The sequence below is a fragment of the Ostrinia furnacalis genome, unplaced genomic scaffold (genome assembly GCF_004193835.3).
Source record: "Ostrinia furnacalis isolate ACB-3 unplaced genomic scaffold, ASM419383v2 OfSCF6912, whole genome shotgun sequence".
In the NCBI taxonomy this organism is placed as follows: Eukaryota; Metazoa; Arthropoda; class Insecta; order Lepidoptera; family Crambidae; genus Ostrinia; species Ostrinia furnacalis.
In genome coordinates this window covers 19,391-42,486 of record NW_021137151.1, presented here as the reverse complement: position 1 = coordinate 42,486, position 23,096 = coordinate 19,391, and the positions used below count along the sequence as shown (strand labels likewise).

Here is a 23,096-nt window from a genome sequence, read left to right as displayed (position 1 = left end):
ACCGTATACTGGGGCATTGCATATTATTAACGCCGAAGTTGAATTTCAAGTTTTTTCGAACTTCAACGATGAGTTGTTCTTGAAACTTTAGGGCGCTTTCTACCTAAAGCTCATATTTTTAGAAATACATCGCAAATACAATTTTTATTACTGCCAAACTAAATATATTTCCAACCAACTACATAGTTCTAGGTACTCTTATTTTTCTTTTATTGCAATGAGATGTGCATCTAATGCTTCAGAGTCAAATAATTACGTTAGTTTCCTAATCACAGTGTTAGGATGAGTACGCATATAATTAAAGTAATTATTACTAATTACCTATAGTAAACTATAAACAATAATTTTCTCCCGTGTTTAGTTTTAGTATCTCATAAATTTTACTACCTCTTGCACAGTTCATTGATTACAGATATCTCCGTATTTTATGGTAAACCATGCTTTACGTACAAGTTAGAACTCTAGTGTGAACTCATCCGCTCACAGAAAGTAAAGTTTGTTGTTCTCGTAACTCGGTCTGCGGGCGCAGTGTCGCTCCGTCCCGCGCGCAGACCGGTCCGCAATGCCGCTCTGACACCTCGCGCCAGCTGTCAAACTCGCCGTCAACAACTGTCAAACTTGAACGAACTGTCAAAGTGCTAAAACATGTGGCTCGTGTGGAGTTGTCTTTTCGCCAGCGCGCTGCTGGTTCCAGCGCGGGCACAGGTAACCGAAGTTTAAGTTGTTTTAAGTTATTATCCCACAAGTCAACAGGTCCGTAATCCTATAGGTGGATCGATTCATGGTACTCACGTCATTATAACGCAAATGCAGGCTCGGTTTATCATTTACCGAGTGTCAATTGATTAAGTACTTATGCTAAGTTGTTTCGATGAGATAACTAAACGTCAAGGTGTCTATTCTTGGACGAACTAACGCCTACTCGAAGGTCATGATTCAACTTATTTACTTTTTGTTTACTCAACTTGAATTCAATCAGATTCAATAACCGAAATTATACTCGTACATAGCAAAACCTATTGGAATATTTTTTTAATACAAAAAATCTTAAATATAATAACCCAATATCGATATTTAAAGAGGCTGTAAAACTATGTAAAACTATAAACTTTGAATCTATCATTTTATAGTGTTAAATCCCGAGGGATGGGCAATAACCTTTCTGTAACAAACCGTAACCCACGCGATCGGAGCCAAGCCAAAGGCTAATATGAGTTACCAATACTTATCGCTAAAAAAACTATTAAAAACGTTGGCTAACACCAACCCTTTATTAAAATACGCATAGAGTCTATTTTGCGTTGTTCAGTTCGTTGGAGGAAAACCTATTCTACCAACCAACACGAATAAAGGTAGGACATAAAAATGCAAATAATTACATTGGCAGATGCACAAGGTTATAAAGTTTTAAGCTATTAAAGAAATACATTAATATCGAAGAACAATAGTATTAGAAAATTGCTTTCATTTTTTTGTTTTAAAATATTTGTTTAAAATAGTTGATATTAGAATATTCATGATTCAAATTATTTATTACATTTTTAATTATATTTTATGTACCAATTTTACCAATTCGTTTATCAATAAATCTATAATTATATGGACGTATAAAAAGATATTAGAAGAAATGGGCTCATACACCGAATGCATTTACCTACTGTTGAGTAATGTAATAATAATTCACTTGTGATCATAAAGCATAGTAAAATGTAGGCCTTGCTATCTTCATTTGCCCATAACTTCCTATGTACGTTCGTGACCACACATACGGCCCAAAATTATTCTCTTTTAGCATCACAAAGAGTTAAGGCTGAGTTGCACCACCTAACTTTGACCGTAACTTTGACGGTAACCGGTGTTTTTTGTATGGATTTTGACAGATTTTTGACGTTTGTCAAAGTTAAAGTAAGATGGTGCAACCCAGTCTAAGTGTGTTTTTTTTATTTTCGTCAATAACATAGTTAAATATTTTTTGTTATTTTTTAAAAGCTTAATACTTTTTGTCACGAACGCCTATCAGACGACTATACTCGTTTTTGCTCTACAATTAATCAACTGCTACTATGTGAGCTATTTTAAGTACAAAAGTTTTCATATTTCAATATTCGCGTTCATAAAACTACCGGCATTGGTAATCTTAAACAAACACAATATAATAATACAAAACTACTATAACACTCGTATTTACCCTTCAAAACGTACAACTTTGAATCATCTGTTTAATCATTGCTGGAATTACGATGTATGTATTATGTATATTATACCTCATTGTTCACATTAAATAAAGATGTCTAATGGCCATCGATTGTAAGATACCATTTTGTTGAATAATGATTTCAGTGTGTCACAATTTCAGCGTTGTCTGAAACATATACCTAATAATTTACTTAGTTAAATCAACATAGGATAAGAATAAGAATAACTTTATTAACACACATATAACAAGACAATACTACTTATAATACATGGAAATGTGCCGAATGGACCTATACGAGTATAACTTGTAAAGTTGTAATTACTGTGGCATATTATTGAATCTGATGTGCAAGACTCATCATCATCCAACAGCAAATTACAATATTTATCATTGTCATTGTAAATGTTAATACATACCTCACATTATGTAGGTATATTATACTAAAAATCCACATCGATAATTATTTATGGCTGTGTAAAACAACGTAAATTGTTCTGACTACTACGAAAAGTACGAACTTTGCCCGCGGCTCTACACGCGATGATTTTGGTCCGCAAGCGTCAGGAAAGGTTCCAGCGCATATAATCTACTAGCTTTCCGCCCGCAGCTTCGCCCGCGTGGAATTTTGTCTGTCACAGAAAAACTTTATCGCGCGCGTCCCTGTTTCAAAAACCGGGATAAAAACTATCCTATGTTCTTTCCCGGGACTCAAACTATCTCTATGCCAAATTTCATCAAAATCGGTTGCGAGGTTTAAGCGGGAAAGCGTAACAGACAGACAGACAGACAGACAGACAGACAGACAGAGTTACTTTCGCATTTATAATATTAGTTGGGATGTCATAATGTATGTTCATTCCAGGAATAACATATACTTACAGACATTTATCCTCTTTGGAATTGTATAAGGTCGGATCAGTGGCTTCAGATAATACCAGCTACAAATGCAGTCTTTAAAATAAAAAATACCGTTCAGTCTTATTAGCAAAGTACCTAGTTTACAATATTACAATACACATTACAAGTTTAATGTTACAATTAAATCAGCACATAAAACTTTACATTTTTTTAGAAAATAGCACCTAGGTAATACAAAAATAAAAGATACCTAGGTACTATACTGCTTGACTATTTATTATACTTGAGATGCTACGTCGTCTCTATGCATCAGTTTGAACACATTAACTGATGCCTATAGATGCAGTATTCATGAGAAGAACCAGTTTTAAGTCTTGCATTGTACACTTAAAAATTCAAACTTATAAATACAATGTCGTTCACGAGTCTGTCGACAAGTGAACTATACACACCGCTGAGTATGGTGCCTGCATACCTTATATGTAAATGAGGTAGAGGTAGGCTGATCAGCTGTGCAACTGTATAAATAGAAATTAATTTTATGCCATGCCTTGTCATTGTCTTACTCCCATATTACGATAGAGGTTTCCTTATGTTTTATGGAGGTTAGATAATATGTTTGAAGGTTATTAAGCTTAACAACCATTTTGAAAGATGTATATGCCCGTTTTCACCATCAATTCCTAATTTTTAAGTGACCCCTATGAAAACAAAATTCCTGTTAAATGTTACCATAGGGGTCACTTAAAAATTAGGGATTGATGGTGAAAACGGGCAATAGACTTTTTTACGAAAGCTTCATAATTGACAAAGCTTAGGTAGAGTCGATCCATAAATAAGTTATGGTTAACGGAGATTTGAAAATATCCTGCCTAAAACTTGAAACTGCTTTTTTAAAGTTTTAATATTCTTTGTTTCGGACTCTTCTATACCAGATACATTGACTTATTAAAACAATTGATGCACATAAACTTGAGTTTTACTTTAGCTATTACCTTTTTGATGCGGACTTCTCAACTTTTAGAACACAAAAGTTACACACATGACTGGCAACGTTGCAAATACTACTAAAGTGCGTGTTGCAGCCCGTACTAAAGTCGGTCTTGCTATTCTATACACAACTATAGTAATTAGATTAACTGTAGTCGAGAATGTTGTCAATAAATTGCAAAAGGAAATTACTTGGACTAATAAAATTAGAACATTTTATTCTTAAGCATCACTGAATGGTAGTACTTATTTTTAATTTAGCTTAATGTTTAGTTAATTAGCTATTAGCTGTACCGGAAAATCATAAAGCTTAACGCAAAGAGGAAAATCGACACTTTCTTCCTATAACAGTAAGATAGAACAGTTACATCGGTTTGAAACATATTTTTTCTCTTTTTTGTCTAGCAGTTATCACGTGTGACTATGATAATTGATAATGAAACAAGTACTTACTTCAATATTAATTACCCTAGGTCTATGGAGTTAATGTTACTTTGGTTTGCATGATTGCTAAAATGTATTAGCGCAGTCTATACCGATCGCTATTCAATGCAAGGACTATGACACTTTCCAACATGAAAATAATCTCCAACTATATTCTATGCTAACAAGCCAGTTACCTACTTACTCTACATATCTAAAGAAAGTACCCTTAAATTCCGTTACGAACCAGGGACAAAGATACAGCGGAATGTTTCGGAATTCCAGCATTATCACAATCTTATTACCAGAATGCAATGCGGTTTACGTTAGCTTCAAACCACGACCAAACCACAAAGCGCAAACAGACAAATCCTGCGGCCAATTTCCGCCATATTAGGTTCTGATGTCGAGGCAATGCCAGTCGGCAGCGGTGGCAGCGTGGACGGTGCGCAAGGCCGGTATGCGCCTACGCATTGCGCCTTATGCTCTATGCCTTAGGTGTTTGTACTTGAAAACGAAAAACTTAACTTACTGTATTATGCGTTTCCTGACTTCGAAGTAAACACTACTTTACATATCCTAAGTAGAATATTTTATTTCATCATCATCATTTCAGCTACAAGACGTAATCCTGAATATGTTTCCCTATGATTTCCAGATTGGCCTGTTGGTAGAGCCCTGCAACCAATATTGTTGTTGTGATATTACAAGCATGCACATCAACAACCTAAATGCTTTTTAATGGCTAGGTTTTAGCCTAGTTATAATTTCAACTGCATCAAGATTCTTGAAACAAATATTTGAGCCAACAGAAATGCGTTCTTCTAACTTACCCAACAACGCCAAACGTTTGTGCGCATTGAAATCCCTACTAATATTATAAATGCGAAAGTAACTCTGTCTGTCTGTCTGTCTGTTACGCTTTCACGCCTAAACCACTGAACTAATTTTGATGAAATTTGGCATAGAGATAGTTTGAATTCCGGGAACGGACATAGGATAGTTTTTATCCCGGTTTTTGAAACAGGGACGCGCGCGATAAAGTTTTTCTGTGACAGACAAAATTCCACGCGGGCGAAGCCGCGGGCGGTAAGCTAGTAGTCTTATAATTTAAGCTTAGGATAGTCTGAATACCTGTATGCACAGCAGTTCTGTAATTTATTGGTCATTCATTCACGGAAAGGAACTGTGACTCAAGACTCGCTATTGAGTCAACACTGAGCGCACACTACCTTTACAAGTGACACATTTTATAAATATTTAAAGTTGTTTATGTTCTATACAGCGGAGTAAATTTATTGAAAAACATTACCTAAGCCGATATAACCAAATACCTATGTACGTCTTACTTACTATATTTTTGTAGAATTTCAGAAAAGCTATTATTTAACTCTTGAATATCATAGATTCATTCTAAGATAGGAAAAACACGCACTGTTTGGTTACTTGCTTTTAATAACGATTAGATTTCATGCAATGTAACTCAGATCGTTACATCACAAGACGTTAAATGGAACTCGTAAGTTTAATACGAGTATACGAGTAGATAGAGCGAAAGAACGTAGTCAAGTTCTGTCAGAATAACTGAAGAAATATCAACTGAGCTTTTTATAATCTGCTAATCTTGAAAAACGTCATTTCATTGTCCAGCTTGATTAGTTTCTTGACTTAGAATGCAATACAAAAAATATGAGTAGGAATAGCATAATGAAGTTGGCCTGTTTTTATTGCGATCTTATAACTTGTTTATCTGCGTATCTTTATTTAGGTCCGGTACACATAAAGCGACTGCCCGGCTCGTGACGACTAACTAATATATTAAAATACAAGATGAAGACCAATCAATATGAAACAGTAGACGATGCAAATTAGGGTACCTACTTTATCTAATAAGCACGTGCTATATCTGTTGCGTAATTTTTGTCTATTAATCGCTGGATATGAACGTTTTAAATGTGAAATACAATGCACAATAGACGGTGTTATCTGTAATAGCAATCACATAGCTAAATGACTTCCATTTTATATGAATAGCTAACACTCTCAATGGGTGGCGGGTGGTACATGGCGAGGAATTACTTAGACAGCGCTCCGTGACATCACATTGCGCAAACGCGATCGGAACATAAAACATACCGTACAAGCGATTCATACGTAACGCGCACGGAATAACTTACCTGCTCAAGGCGACGTCTCTGTATGCATTTGTCATTTTCAAGCTTTTCGATCGCCAATTCTAAAGGTGTCCAAAGTTACTGGAAATGAAAAACTTCCAATAATTGCTCGGAACCTAACGGTATGAAGAATGGAAAGTAAAACCGTCACTAAACGCGCAAGTTTTTGCTGCGGTTTTCAAAAACCTAGAGACCTTCTTTTCTATGAAGATGAGTAGCCAACATAATGACATATCGGTTGGCAGTTGGAAAAGCATTAAGTCCGCGTGATCGAGCTAAGTGGCGCGAGCGCCGGCTCGGCCTCCATGCCGTGGGCCGAGGCCGCGTCTTCCTCCATTCATTGCCTTGTTTAATAATTACACATATTAGTAACATTTCATTAACAAATTATGACGGTGGAGATGTTAGATAACTGATGTGTGAAATGCATAACCGTAACATAAATAAAATATTATTTGCGCAATTCGACTATTAGCCGTAATAAGTGCATTGACATTGAATATTATACATGCCTTAAAGTTATTAGGTTGCATAACTTTCCACGAAGTTTCATTGAAAAATGCAGTAATCTTACAATTCCATATGGGAACTCTTGCTATCATTACAAAACGGTAAACCGAATAACATGCAATCGTATTGCTAAAGTGTCTTAAATAATCGGCACGTAATTAATAGCCAATTACGGGCAATATGGAACGGTACTAGATGAAAACGTAAGTTTGTGAACGACGTAGACGATGCACGCAACGGTCTGATTGCGCGCGCGACCGGCCCGCTTGATAACGACCAGTCAGATTGCAGGTCCACTGTCACACCACACACTTTTTTTCTTCGGGAAATGCATCTGCATAGTAAACCCTGTTACTCGTTGGGTTACTCGTTAACCTAATCTAATGCTTCTGTAATCTAAAGCTTACTGTAAGCTTTAGATTACCTCATTATTTTGATTTTTTAAGCATTTTGTACATTGTTTCTGGTACTGATGTACCAGTGTGACTCGATGGGATTTTTTTCCCAACGGGAAACGGACTCGTTGGAAACAAGCGACCAGTGGTAGTGGGCTCCCCGTCAGAAGGGAGAGACCATAATATGCTCATTGCTCAGCGAGAAGAATAGAAGATATCTGGTAAAAACGTTAAATGTCACTCAAAAATGTAGCAAAATCTAGTGGCAATGGACCGGCCATATTCGCCAGAAATTCGATAATATGCGGAGTGAACGAGTTCTTGAATAGAGAGCAAATGTGGCCTGAGGACGCCCACCCGTTCGAAGAACCGACGACCTCAGGAAGCGGCTGGATGAAAAACAAGGAAAATATGCTTTGTGACGTTCCTTAGGCGAGGTTATGGGTCGAGCAGTAGACTGACATAAGTTGAATGATGATGATAATCATGACACGTCATTTAAAATACCTTTTATTCTGATGCGATTGTAAATTGTCATTTATGATTTCACAAAATAACTTACAATATTAAAATAAGAAACTGTAAAGAAGTAAGAAAAATGTACCTATTGCTCTAATAAAAAATAATCTTACACCCACGTTAAGTAGATAATGGAAACATACTGTTACGGAAGTTTGCGCACAGGCAATGCATCGTGGCCGCGGCCAGCCGCCTCGCGCCTCGTATCAGCCCGCCCATCTCTACGTCAGTCGAACGCTTTACCTCAAATGCTAATTTACGTAATGCAGAGCACCATCCTTTCCATCAATCGCACGAATTTCGTAACTCATAAAGGAACCGCTTACCTCTTAGTCCCCTTATCGCTAAGACAACTCGAAAATTGAAAGCAAGGTTATATTTTAACAAAGCTTTCCGTGATAAATTAACAATTTAAACCGAACAAAATTGCGTATTTAAATTAAGCGTGTTCTACGATGGGCATTGGGCACGTTATAGTAAAATAAAAACAATGGTGTGAAATTCCTCCCTATTTGTCACCGTCATAACAATTGTAGCCCAGGAAGCGTGACAAGACTGTGCTAATATGTAAATAGACAAGTGTGTTCTCGTATTTAGTCATGACGATTGGACTCTTACGTCATACCTTATAAGTTGTTTTGAACGTCCCGCGTTATCTGATTTCGGGCGTGTCAGGCACATTGTCTCGGCGGCTGACTGTTACAAAAGCACCGACCAATTCTCTGAAATGACAAGCGATACCATGGAGAATCAAACGACTTTTTCATACATTTAATAAACTTATTTCGACTTATCAAGGCCGTGAAGCCAATTATAAAGACAAGTANGACAAGTTAACGAATAGAAAACGTTGTTGACGTCTAGATCTAGTGTGTAATAATACAAATATCGCAATAATTGGAGAATTCCTATTGAAGAAATATACCTAATTGAATACAGGGTATAACAGACATCCTTTTTTACGATGGGCTTATTGCCCAAAATTGGCGGTATTTGTCAACTTCGCAGCACAGGGGTGGGTCTTTACGGGCAAATGACTCGTCATTATTTACGCCGATCCGTTGGTCACCGTCAGGCACTGTAATCATCATTGCCGGCTTCCTCCTAGCTGGAGTCTCGAACAATAAAGTACTGTTTCCGTGAGAAGAAACAAATTGATAGATAAGTCTCCGCAAAAGGTGCTTAGTGACATTTTGATTGGCGCGCGACTTATACGAGTAAAGTGCTATATAAACCAACCATTAATGTAACGTGTAGTTAATGACACTATTGTCTGGTGGTCATCACAAACAAATGCATCATCCGTGGGGCTTCGCTAACCTACTTGGCTGATCTGATACCTTCTTCGTTCCACTTTCGGAATGACTTAACTATCTGTGTGTTGAGAACGGATAACAAAAGGGTTCTGTGCGCAGCGTTAGCGACCTCAATGCGTGGAATTTTTACTGACTATTAACGTAAAAACCTCATCTCTGCATTTTGTATAATTTACGGTTTTAAAATGGACCACGTCTATAATGTCACAATAATCTTTTGAAACGTTCAAGGCATCGACATATTTATACTGAGACCTTGAGGAATAGCAACAAAAGTATGTAAGTGTGCATAAAATTGGTAAAGCACGCCCACATGGAGCAACGCGTCGCGGCCTGCGCCCGCGCCGAAGAATTGGGGCCGCCCGACCGGTCGCGGTCCGCCTGTTGCATCAAATACAGCGCCTTGGAAGCTTGTGCTCGATTATATAATATTTGTGTTAATCCAACTGCCACTGGTGCTATATGACACAATAGGGATGTTTCCTGGGTAAAAAAGCAAAAGTTTTAATTAGTCGGTCATTTAGCTTAAATCAAAAACTACACGACACGTATTTTTCACTTTTTAAAACTAACCAAAATGGAACTTCAACGCTTTATAACTCTGTAATTATTTGTTTGATTGTCAATTAAAAATATACGTGTCCAATATTTTTTTATATTAAAATTGACGGACTAAAAAATTTTTTTAGGAAACTAGCCTATTAGTGGGGTTTTTAAAATTACATTATGACAAACTAGGTTATAAAGATACTATCCTTAAAAATATGTATATTGGCGGCTAACTAACTGTTGGCAAAGTGTACGAGACTTTATAAGTATGTACTACCTACTACTGACTTGGATCCATAATCTGGAATCAATGCATTCAAGAGAATAAAACATGTTTACCAACTTAATGTACCTAAACAAACAATCCAAAAGAGACCAGATTTTACTACCTTATTGATCATCCAAGAGTGATTCAGTCGATTATTACGAGTATTTATCCTCAAAACTTGTGTGCGTTTGCAATCAAAGTCTGTTGCAAATACCTGCATGTTACTTCAATATTAATAACTAGGGCTCCACCTTACCAGCATTGTTGCTTAAATAGATAAGACGCATGACTAATGATCCTGCGAATTAATAACATTGTGCTTATACCCTGCAGACGGAGCGCCATTAATAACTCCACGTCAGTCGAGCACTCTCCGACTCCTTGACCTTTCGCGTTCCCTGGACAAGGGTCGGCGGTGGCCAACTTGACTTTCACTGGGCTGCGTAAGCGCAGCTCCTGTACACAACCTTAGACAGACTTAACCGTACTTCTGTGTAAATTCTAGTACGGTTAGATTTACTAGCTAGGAACTAATTCTAAGATATCCGAACATTGGAATTTATCTCACCAAAGACTGGTTCAGATAACTATAAAGGAATGCCTTTGTGCCACTATTTCATTGTTGTCGAACCATAAGACAAGAAAAGTTAATCGAGAGGCCACCAAACCAAAGAATAACAGTACCAAAGAATTAAACGATTTTCAACAGCGAGGAAGTCATGCGATATCATCATGAGCACTTATGTCGAATCCGTCGATAGCAAGCAAACGGTTCAATAGTACCGTTCTATTTAACCAGTTCAATAAAAATCTTGAAATTACACTTTTAAGTTAATGTATACTCGTAGTAATTTTGCATATCATGGTGTCTCTTACGGAGGAAGTGGAACAGTTATATTGATTTAGTAAGTAAGTATTAATCTCCGAGAAATTGTGTGTGATCCACATTTGTAGAGTATAGGAAAGACCGTTAAAGCAAATGAATGGCAGTGAGACGACACAGGCGCGAACTGCGTTCTCGATTGCGGCTACTAGCGTTACATCACTTCACATTGCCATATTAACTCACCGCTAATACCTTACATCTACGCTTAGATTGATACGACATGGTCTAGTCCACATATTGGCACAAAAAGTTACGCGACCACAGCGACTTTGCAATGCTAGAAAATAAATAAAAATTTATTAATTCACAAGAAAAAACATATTTTTCAAATCGATGTTACTATGAGTATAACTCATCTAGATGATTTCATAGTACATTTCATTTCATCGTTTAATTGCCCTCTCCCATGCAAAACAAGTTTCTACATTTTTAATTACAAATTGCTTTAGCTCTGAGTAATTGATAAAGTCGATTGGAATTACGTTGGCCGTTAGCCTTCGAAATTGCAAACTTGCTATTGTTAACACAAAAACAGGTTCTAGGCTTCTTATTTATGCACCCACCTAATTTCGTAATATAGTAAGTAGAATTTTGATACGAAACAGCCTCTAGACAAAAGGCAGGTTTCCTGTGCTATGCATCAAGCCCGTTGTTTCACTTTGAAATCTATTTCGAAGACAGTTAAAATTTTGATAAGAAAAAATTATTACCATGCACGATCCCGGCGCGCACGTTCTCTCTATAAGTTTGGAAATAAATACATAATGTAAATGTAACTAGTAAATACAAACATACTCATGATAATCGCAAAGATTTATCTATTGTCGAAGGCTGAGGCCAAAGTAACGTTAAGTATCTGTCATGACTCGCTTTTTTGCGTAACATAAACTTTCAAGCAAAGCTATGTTCAACTTCATGTGTCCCAAACTAAACTTCATCAATTAGACAAAGTCAGGAAAATTCTCGAAAACTGCCTAGCCGTTGTCCGCCAAAGTTCACAAGCGCTGTACTGACAGTACTAACAATCGGAGTTTAATATAATTTGGCCCTCACTGATGGTATTGATGGGAACTGTCCGGGACACGACCGGGCAGCCGGACGTTGACCTCCTCCGTGCAGTCTCGTTGACAAACAACGGCGATCTCCTTGCCTCAAAACGTATTGTGAACATGAAAATGTACCTTCGACTTCAGCTCTTTATTTTGCAGTGATTTTCTCAAAACACATCCTTATGCAGCAGTCTTCTAGTGTCAAAACATCATTAATTAGACTCAGTTGTACCCGTGACAACATTCTCGATGGTATTTTTTTCAGCAGCTTCAGGAAAGAAATTGAAACGGAAGAACATTTACTTTTTTAATTTTCCGTTTAATAGTATGAATGCAAGATAAAAAATATTTACGAGTTTCATCAGAACATAAAACTGAAGTTCCATAAAATAACCTTCCATGACACTAGCTATCTACGCAGCGACGAAACGTTAATATGAAAGTAACAAAATTGTATTATTGTAACTTCTTGCTACAAGGTTAAGATCACTAGTACATGCTAAAGCGTAACGAATTGGTTCAGTTTCATTAGCATTAAAATAAGTTATTTGTGAAAAACCTCATGTGACAGTGAGATCCGTGAAAAATTGTAGAATATCTCACATTTCGTTTGAGTATTCGACTATAACGCGCTCAAAAAGATAATATAGGTACGAGTAGCTACAACACAAAACATTATTGGTAGGTACACAATGCTTTGTGTATTTTTCTATCTATTGGAAGGCTTGAAGACTTGCACACGAGACATGAAATAACTTCAAGATCTCAGTTTTAGTCGAAAACCTGAAATCTTTTCGAAAGCTTCGGTCGACTCACTCAAAAGCTATCTGAAAACCAATCACGTTCCACGATCGGGCCAATGTAGTCAATCGTCAGCCCTAAGACGACTATAACCACGGAGCATTTCCTCCGAGGGTACAATGTGATTTAAACCGCGCAGTAAAACGAAGCCGCTGGTACTAAAACTCAGTACATTTCAAGCGAACTAAAATAAGAATGCATTGTGTAGGTAAGATATTCGCGTATGCAAATGGTTTGTGTGGGCACGAGTAAAATTATAAGAAAAAAATACTTTATGTACGTTAACAATTACATAATATTAAGTTAATTTGATTTGTTTACATACTTAATGCGAACATCGAACTAACAACCTTCATTTAAACTTCAAAGTTAAATTGCACAATACGACAATTCTGTGAATTCTGTAAATAAGTAGTTGGTTTCATCATTCAGATACAATTTTATTGAAGTTATTTTTAAAAAGCTAGTTAGTTGTTGTAATTTACATTAAAAACCTCAACTTTCCGGTGACCCTGACATTCATAGTACTGTCATTCATAGGTACGAGTAGCTTATTATATTTATTATGTTATTATGGAGGTACCTATATGCTGAAATTGTTATGTATTTTGATACGAAATCAAAGAATCGAGACCGCAATGTTGAGTAATTTCGAAAATAGATAAATGTAGTGGTCCGACCTCAATATAATAATGGAGTAGTCGGCAAACAAACCGTTACAACAACATATAAATCTCGGCAACAAATCGCTGCTCTTTGTAACGTGGACAGTTCGTTGTCGCTCGCCCGAGATGTGGGAACCTTGGCTTAGAGTTACAATTTATGATGAAAAATTGCTACGATGTATGAGACAAATATTAATTTATGGAAAATCTAGTTGTATTCGCAATGCTGCAACAAGGCTTTCTTTGAGACCACAGGTTATGAGTATCAGAAGATTCAATCAGTTTTGGACACTTTTTGACTATGAATGACCACCAATACCTACAATAATTTTCCTACTCGTATTAAAACTTAACTAGGTAATAACGTTGTTACACTTTGTTAGATTTCTATGATTGTACACCAATCACGATAAGCAGCGTATCTAATCTAGAAAATGACAGAATATTTGTCATAAAGAAGGTTCCCCGGGCAAACTAAGTACGAGAACTTTTCTTCCTCGTCTTTACACCAAACGACTCTGCGGTGAAGGAACGTGTTCCATAAAAATAACGTACACCCCATTTGTTTTTATGGTTACCGTGAGGGCTGGGTCCCAAATTTTTGATATACCTATCATAACTAAATGGCTTGCAATCACATAATTTTGGCACTTCTTTTATGGGTTAGAAGATAAGCTATTTGAGAGGAAATTGAATCAATATATTCAACCAGGACTACGCACATGCGAACCAAGTTAATAACAGGAAAAACGATCACTTATGTTATTGTATAACTAAGCAAATAACTTATAATGACCGGTGCAAGATATTTAATAAATTTCAATACCTATACAATAACTCAAGCATCACTCTATCTACTCATACACTTGACAGCAAATAAATCGAACCACCCGCGACGCGAACTTTAAAGATTTTCTTTTGACACAATAATGGTGCCCCAACAATATTGGTGTTATTTGAAAGCCCAATTAATATCCTTAAAGAAAAACACATTTAATTTCTTAATAAATGATTAACATATACCATAAATGTGACTTAAAAAAAGACCTCACTTTGGGCTCACCTCTGGGATCAATTAGACCAAATTTTATGGTTATAAAACCAAATAATGATCACACGTGTCCTCTTTAACAGATGGATAGCGATTAATCCCAACTTAACAGTTTTATAGCCATAAAAGTTGGCTCTAGCGTAACTACCTATTTTTTGAAGAAGTGACTCTAGATCCTTCTAAAGAAACATTTTTGGGGTAAAAACCTTTCCTATAATGAAATGAAGTTTAGAACTAGGCTTTTGAATGGTACCAATATTGGTGTGAAGTGGGGATGCATACGTTTGAAAGTGCTTGTCGCGGGTGGTGCGATTTATTTGCTGTCGAGTGTATAAATCATGTGACATAGGACACAGCCTTCCTGTTGGCCTAGGATGCGCGCCGCGATAAGCGATTATCACGCCATTTTATCGATTTTGCCCATACATTTTGACGTCGATAAAGTATATCGCGGCGCATCCTAGCCCTTCTGGAAAGGATAACAGGCAGGACAATTTTAATTGTGAAATCATGTAGCGAAGCGACTACGTACAAAAACTCAGAGCGAAGCGTTTTCTGAATTGAAACTGTCTCGTAGGATTGCCGCGTTTTCTAAAAAGCTGGCATGTGTTAGAGATACTGATACAGCCAATTTATTCAAATCGTTTTATAGATGAGCTATCAATTTCAGCCACTCTATCTCTGCACAAATCGCTCTATGTAAAAGCTCTCGCGGTCCAGGAAACAAAGCCCTGCGCAGACGCAGCGGGTCGCGCCCTCGCGCCGCGGGCCGATGCGCGCGCACGATCCCATCCACACGATCGGCCTGATAGCTTCCTAACATTACGCCTACCCCATTACTATTTGCAAAGATTTTATATGGTAATTCTAGGAATTGTGTTCTTTCGATTGGAGCTAAAATTATTAGAATGAGATTGTTGACCGCGGAGATAGGAGCTAGAGAAATATACTACGAGTATAAATTCAGTACGAGTATTTGATTAAACTAAGGCTAGTTGAGACTATGATAACATTGAGGCTATGTGCCTACATAGCCCAAAAATAGGATTAAATATATTCTTAGAACATGGAAATGGCAAACTGGAAATTGTATACAAACGGTTACTTCTTCTGCATAAAGAGCATCTATGCTGCGTTGCTAGCTGATGGACTGTCCACATAAGGGAAGGGTGATTGCAAGGCGTTGTAGGAAGTCCTTGTGCTATGCATTAATTGCTTCCTTATATGGAGCGTGTGCAAATCGCATCTAAATAACAAATTGCTGAAATTTACATCGACGTGTCATTAATATTTGAGTGGTAAAATATGCCGTTGTTGGCGTGATAATCTAGGTAATTATAATGTGTTACTTATATACTGCCTTACTACAAAAAATAAATCTTTCTTCAAATTATTGTGCAGTGGTCGTGGGATTGAACTCCATTAGGGACACATGTTTTTGGTGTATCTGAGTTATCCGATGCGTTAAATTAGTTGTTAGGGCTAGTAGCTGGTAGGAATAATTAATTAAAAACTACAGTAATTATCTCCCATTTATAATTGTTCTTCTCATATTAATTATGTATATTGCCTTTTTTACAGGATGCAGACGAAAACAGCGAATTCTCGCCGGTCGTGAACGCGACGTGCAAGACCGGCATCATGTCTATCAGGATTACATTCAACCAGCCTTTCAATGGTGTCGTCCATTCCAAAGAATTTAGGTAGGTTTAAAATCTTTCGGCTCCCCTCTATCTGGCAGAATCTCGTTACGCAGAAACTCATTTGGCATAACTCACTTGGCATAATCTTCTTTAACCGAATATTTATAAGGCATAAACATTGTTAAAAAATATTACTTTGGGGCTAGCTGGCGCTGTGTGAAATTGTCCAAAGATTTATTTATTTATTTTATTTATTTTATAATCATCGTTTGGTAGAATGTTTATATACCCGAATTTTCAATGGCATACTTTTAAGATAGCAGAATTTTATTTGGCATAATTTCGATTAACATAATGTTTCTTTAGCACCATGATTATTTGGCATCATTATTTAATGATATTCCAATGGTGGAATACGGCTAACATTTAGAGTGCCTACCCAACTTTTGGGTTTGCGTGTTTTTTTTAGTGAATAGAGTCCAGCCTAAGACGTCCTTTTCTCAGTGGAAGATCGGCATGATCTAGTCTTCAAATGTACCAACGAAGGTCATTTTAAAAAACTTGTTGGACAACAAAGCTATAGGTTAGGTTAGGTTAGACTTGCGACCTTACTCAGCGTGAAGGCGAGTGAGCGAGCGAGTGAGCGAGCGACCGCAGCGAGCGAAGCGAACGTGCCGCGGCAGCGGCCGCCGAGCGCCAAGTCTAGAATAGCATACTTAAATAGTTGATTTCCAATAAAAACTACCAAAAAATGCAACTTAACCTCAAAATTTCCTTTTCAGTTTTTTCAGAAATTAAGTTTCTGATCTCCCCCATTCACAGGGGGAGAAGGAGAGCCTTCCACCTCATCCCTACATCCCTTAATAATGCGATAGGGGAATAAACATTTTACCTTTAATAGTATGCCAAAAGACTATTATGACTAAGAACTTTCTGCGATGTGATGGTTCTGCTTTTTAATTATTCGGGATACTAAAATTATGCCTGAAGATGATTCTGCCTTACAAAATTATTAATTTTGAATGTATACCAAATTAGTGTATGCCTAACGAATTTCTTCGTAAAGAAGATTATGCCATCCGTTGTTATGCATAGTAAAATTATGATTGAAAAAGTTCTGCGAAAAAAGGTAGAACCAAATCTTTCATTTTGTTTTTTGGCCAGACAGAGACTAGAAAGTATAAAGCTGAATGTTCATTCAATAAATTATCAAGATCCCTATCTCATTGGGCTTATTATACAGTGATTATTATAATTTATGATAATATAAAATAAAAAACAATATTGTTTTCCAGATCACCGGCATGTAAAATGCAAGGCAACGGAACGAATACTGTAACGCTTGATATCAACATGATGGCTCCGAAAGGCTCACCGGACTACTGCGGAGTTTTATGGAATAATGTTCGTATTTTTGTCAATCTTTACGTAAAATAGTATATTACAGTAATTTTGTCCATTGCTTTACTAATTATAATTCTTAATATTGTTTCAGCGAACTGAAGAAAGATCATTGCCTCTAGCTGTGCGTGTGCATAGGACATTAGAGTTAGCTGATGATAAAATGTTCTTCATCACTTGTGGAAAAGCTGGTTTCAGGAATTCAAGGTAAGAATATGAATAATCATAAAAAATTAAATGAATTGAAATACGAGTAGTAAGTGTGGATTATAACCCCTGTAACGTTATAAACTTATATTATTTACAGAAACGAGACTTCCCTTGTATCGCTTCGTATGCTCAATCAAGATGGGCGCAAAGTGACGAACGTAGCCTTTACCTTACCGTACACACTTCGAGCTGAATTGAGTAAATCTGACGGTAAGTTTCAAGCTGTTTGCATACTACACTTTAAATTCTGTTTGGTCTATTAAGCTAGTAATGCCGTTGCTAGAACATAAACTTTGTTAAAACGCAATGAATGCCAGCCGTGCCGTGTTAGTAATAGGCCCAAATTTCAATAATATTGAGCCCATTGTGAGATATAGGTAATTGGCTTGTTTGTGAGATTCTGAATAGAACCACGGTTTTCCTTTGAATTCATGACGTGCTTTTGATTAAAGGAGTCCTTCATAATTACAGGAACGCACGGGATCAGAATGAAGAATTGCTTCGCATTCAACATGCGTAATAATACAGTGGATCTCCTAGACAGCAGGGGGTAAGAAAGTTATTTATGACTGTCTTGAGATGGCCCATGATAACCTAGCACTAAAACTGCGAAACGTATACAGAACTTAACGACTCTTTTGTGACGTCATTATTTTCTTATACATGACGATGAATATTTTTTGAATAAAACCCAGGAGTTAGCTAATACTTCGGTAGCTTAAAAACGCGAAGTACGATCTTCAATTTGATATTTTTTGTGCATAGAAATGTAGAGTAAATGTAATGATTGATGAATGACGTACTTGAGCGGCTGCCTCTAATAGGAATTGCAGTAGTGGAAAACTGAAAACTGTGAATAGTCTAGTAAGGTATAAACCGACTCACCTTACCTTACCTTAATTAACCGCAAGTTATTTTAGTCGCGTGTGATGTTAATTTAGTTTTATCTCCGCAGATGTCCACTGAAGCAGGAATCGGTGGTGGTGAAGTCCCAAAACGGCGCGACGGAGCTGGCGATAGCGTCCATGTTCCGTTTCCCGGACTCCTCGCAAGTCAACTTTCAGTGCGATATTGCTATTTGCAAAGGTACGCAGCAAATCATTACCATTTATACCTTCTACTAAACTCATATCTGGCCCACTTAAATCACAAAAATAAGGTTTATTTTGTTTTTTTAACCCAAAACTTTATTTAATTTTACGCGCCGGGCGCGCAGCTTGCGTTACGGTGAATTTGGAAACTCTAACGTTTTCTTTAGTTGGTCACAGTGAAAATTCAAGGTCTCATGAGTTTTTTGTTGTCATTGTACTCGTAGTATGCAAATTGTCGCTAATTAGATAGTAACGTAGTAAAAAAAAAGTAACTTTTATTGAACATTTTATTTTATTTTTAAGCACCTACTTAGTACCAAACTACACTTCATGTTTTTATTTAACAATGAAGTTGGTATTTCTACTATTAAATGATTCACCAAGTCGGTAGTTCTGCGCAGTTTGCGTACGAGTAGATCCAATTTTTACAAACTTTTTTGAATTTCCAGGTAGCTGCGCACCAGTAGACTGCTCGGCTGATGCGCGTGGCGAGCCGAACGACGAGGAGGCCCTCGTCACTTCTTCCACGGGAATATTCGTTTTCGATCCGAATGATAATGCAGGTAAAATTACAACAGAGTTATGATCCATTCACACATTATGAGTGAAGCGCCACAGTTCCGTCAATGTGTTCCTCAGAGTATCTGAGAGCACTGTGTCGTCACTGGCACTGAAAAGTGGGGATCATCATCATCATCTCAGCCATAGGACGTCCACTGCTGAACATAGGCCTCCCCCAATGCTTTCCCATTCTGCTGTGGGGAAAATGGGGATGCGTTCATAGAGAATTTATCAAAGAATATTTCGTACTGTAACTTGACTGATATGTGGGAATCTACCTTTAAACAAGGTCCTTTATTACGCTACCGAAGGATATTATATCATGGAAAATATATCGGCAATCATCCACTAGATTGGAAGAAACAAGCTAATCTCGAGTCAAACTTTCCCAACCTGTCCTATGCCAACTATAAAACAAGCCACGGTAAAATAAGTAAATAACTTATTACTTACTTATTTTACCGTGGACGTTTATAGAAGTGGGGACTTCTATTCACAAGCCTCAATTTACATAATACTTATTTGATGATTCCAGTTCTGAAGTGCGCGGAGACGGGCATCAGGCCGCTGTGGCTGCTGTACCTGGCCATCGCGCTGGGCGTTATGTTCCTGGTCATGCTGCTCATCAACTGCTTCCTCTGCACCGCCATGACCTGCTCCTGCGCCCGGACTGACGTGAGTTCATGCACCAGTCACCGTCATAGATGTAGGAGTAAAGTAAAGGCGCTTTCAAATTAGGAGTTTTGAAACGGACGTACCTAAGTCTTGCGTTTGCAAGACTGCACACTAACTGTTGATTATTGACATTTTTATTCCAAAGCTGTTCTCATACAATTTTTCGTGTGCGGTACTGCAAACGGACGACTAACGACCGTTTCAAAACGCCTAATTTGAAAGCGCCCCAAGAGCAAACAATCTCACAACATTGCTGGTATATTTTTTGCTTGGGCCTACCTACTTGAAGCTATGTACCTACTATATTCCTCAAATGTCAAAAAGACTCAACCAAAAACCTAAATGGCTCTACCAGCCGCATTTGACTAAATTTTTCGCTGCAACAAAACAATAATCGACGATAACCTAAGACCGTGCTGAATAAACGTGATTTTATACCAAGCCTGGTCATGCCGCATAATTTATGAAAACATGTCTCTCTCCAGGTTATCGAGAAAGACCCATCAGTTGTGGAAGACTACGACCCTTACCGTAGCTGGCACGGCAGTCAGTACGGAAGCAGGTACCCATCTTCAACCATTCATTCAGCGAGGTAAGGAGGGTCACTCAGTCTGCCCTGATGTAGATGCTTGGTATCATAATGCATGCAGAGGTAGGTACAGAGGTGATCTATATCCATTCACACTGTACATATACAATTCTTATAGTACCGACGACAGCACATCAAGGGCTAAACAAAAACTGTAGCGTTTATAGTTTGCAATAGGTGCCATAATTCAATAAATATTGTTAGCCAGATGTGCTTCCGACTGTACATAGAGTTGCTTCACTGTGAAATAAGGGTTGTTACAAAATGTATAACAAAAGAAGTTTTGAATAAGATACTTATGTTAAATAAAAGATTATGTAAGTTTATTAAATGTCATTCAGAAGTATTTTCAGCGATAGAAGCTATAATGCGAAATGTTTGTGCACTGTCCTTTGAAGACACTGGTCAATTGGTATCTTTTGAAACAACCTGTTAAGAGTAATAATCTTATTAAGCATAATTAATTTATCAAGAAATAATGCCTGGTACACAATACACACTTAACTGGAATGCATTTTTTAAAAAGACTGTGCTTACTTAATTTTATTAAAGCTGATTGCACGCTCGCTTCCAACCCACTAGGATACTAGGCAAATATGCTTTAAAGCTATATCTGACGTCGAAATATAGTGTAAAATTTATCGATAAATATTTTTACAGATCGGTTTCCGACAATAGTGACCATTACGCGATAGTGCAGTCTCGGCCAGGCAGCCGCCACTCGGGCATGCACCGCGCCAGGCACTAAGCTAAACGAACTACCACAACTAATTGAACTAGAAAAAAAGAAANAAAAGAAGAAGGATAAATACAAAACCAATAATCTGGGGTTTCGCCACCTTTTTGGATGGGAAACTACTCGATCTTATTTCTAATTCCCTGCAACATTCAGCAAATATTTTAAAAACAAAAGATGTCGCTCTGATATTGCTCCATGTGTGCAGAAATTACAATAATAAGTAGGTAATAGTGTTTTGATAGCAATAACTTTACAATATACACTATATTCCTTAATGTTACCTGTAAAATATCTCGTTACAATTTTGAAATGAATTTAACTTGTGCCATCCATGTGTGTACCTTGTGAGACCGTAGAGTCTTATGCCTTTGAATGTTTGAAAGAAATTCAAACTTAAACTGAACGATGCAACGAATCCGTCCCTTTTAATAGTAAATGTAAGTACTTATAAATAAAATGTGATAGTCGGCTTGACAATTTTATTATCATCCTCTTATATTAATTTGAAAACGTTGACCTCGGAAAGGGGGTAGATTATCTTTTTTATCGTAGAAAAAAGCCGGCTAACCACCTAAATAGCATAGTAAAATTTCAAATAATAAATTGATAAGAGTAACATAGAAATGCAGTCGATTATGACTTAATTTATGTTTGTAATAATAAAATAATAAAAACTGATTAATACAATCGTGTTGCTGAATACGTATTTCCGTAGAGATGTTTACTGGCATCGTTAATTTAGTTAATTTGTTTTTTCTTCCTTTTATTAACGGCCAGTTTACATTTTATCAACTGTAGAGTGAGAAGAAAACATTTTTTGTCGAATTTCAAACTACGAGTATAGTATAGAGAAAAAAACATAAATACGTTGATATAGAAATTCAACTAAAATAATATGTTTTTAGTTAGTAATCCCTATCTTTCTTTTTCAAAGTATAGGTTCCGTACGTTTATAATTTAAATTAAGAGTATCACTTTGATCACCAACGCGAAAATTCGCCTACTTAAATAAAAAGATTTAACTAACAATATTGAATAAATAAAAGGTTCTGTTTTGAATTGTCTCAACCACCCTTAACATTCAGCCGAATTATTGCTTGGTGATCGAAAATGTTAAAACTCTACAATTAAGTATCCTAATTACTACTTAGTAGTTACTATTATAAAATGTACCACATCATCTTAACTGTGAATAATATGTAATTATAATGTTACTTTGGAGTGACGTTTAGTTAAGAACGTGTGTTGATTTGTAAAAATAATTAATAAGTGAGTGAGTGTTTAGTAATGTATTATAATAGTAGTAGTTATTGACCGTTAACTGGTTTCTATAAAAGTATTTTGATTATTTTGAAAATGTATGCAAAAGAATCTCTTGTTGACCAAACCGTATTAAGTCTTAGACATGAAACGAAACTGAATTGAACAATTTATTAGTAAGATCAAGCCTCTTACATGCAAGTTGTGATTATGAAATTAATAAATATTTTACTAAAACATTACTTGTAGTATTATTTAGTGACCTTGTTAAGAAAA

The 23,096-nt window shown here is 36.8% G+C and overlaps 1 protein-coding gene across 3 annotated transcripts; it reads left to right on the top strand.

Moving 5' to 3' along the window:
* Window positions 1–505: 505 nt before the first annotated feature.
* On the top strand, window positions 506–23,024 carry LOC114362896 (uncharacterized). Of its 3 annotated transcripts, none has more exons than XR_003656723.1 (11): window positions 506–705; window positions 16,233–16,354; window positions 17,590–17,698; window positions 17,790–17,902; window positions 18,003–18,115; window positions 18,377–18,455; window positions 18,861–18,991; window positions 19,446–19,559; window positions 20,093–20,232; window positions 20,718–20,884; window positions 21,482–23,024. XR_003656723.1 is itself a non-coding variant. In XM_028318471.1 (11 exons), the coding sequence occupies exons 1-11, from the start codon at window positions 646–648 to the stop codon at window positions 21,567–21,569; spliced, it is 1,146 nt and encodes a 381-aa protein (XP_028174272.1). In that variant the 5' UTR covers window positions 506–645; the 3' UTR covers window positions 21,570–23,024. The 3 variants fall into 3 exon arrangements, 2 of the variants coding, with proteins under 2 accessions (XP_028174272.1, XP_028174271.1); XM_028318471.1 differs by having other exon boundaries at window positions 20,718–20,794; XM_028318470.1 differs by having other exon boundaries at window positions 20,718–20,824.
* Window positions 23,025–23,096: the final 72 nt, after the last annotated feature.

Coding starts and splice junctions, on each gene's coding strand:
- LOC114362896 (XM_028318470.1), top strand. CDS start 646: ATGTGGCTCGTGTGGAGTTGTCTTTTCGCCAGCGCGCTGCTGGTTCCA. Junction 18,992..19,445: donor CGATATTGCTATTTGCAAAG/GTACGCAGCAAA, acceptor TTGAATTTCCAG/GTAGCTGCGCACCAGTAGAC. Junction 20,825..21,481: donor TCAACCATTCATTCAGCGAG/GTAAGGAGGGTC, acceptor ATATTTTTACAG/ATCGGTTTCCGACAATAGTG.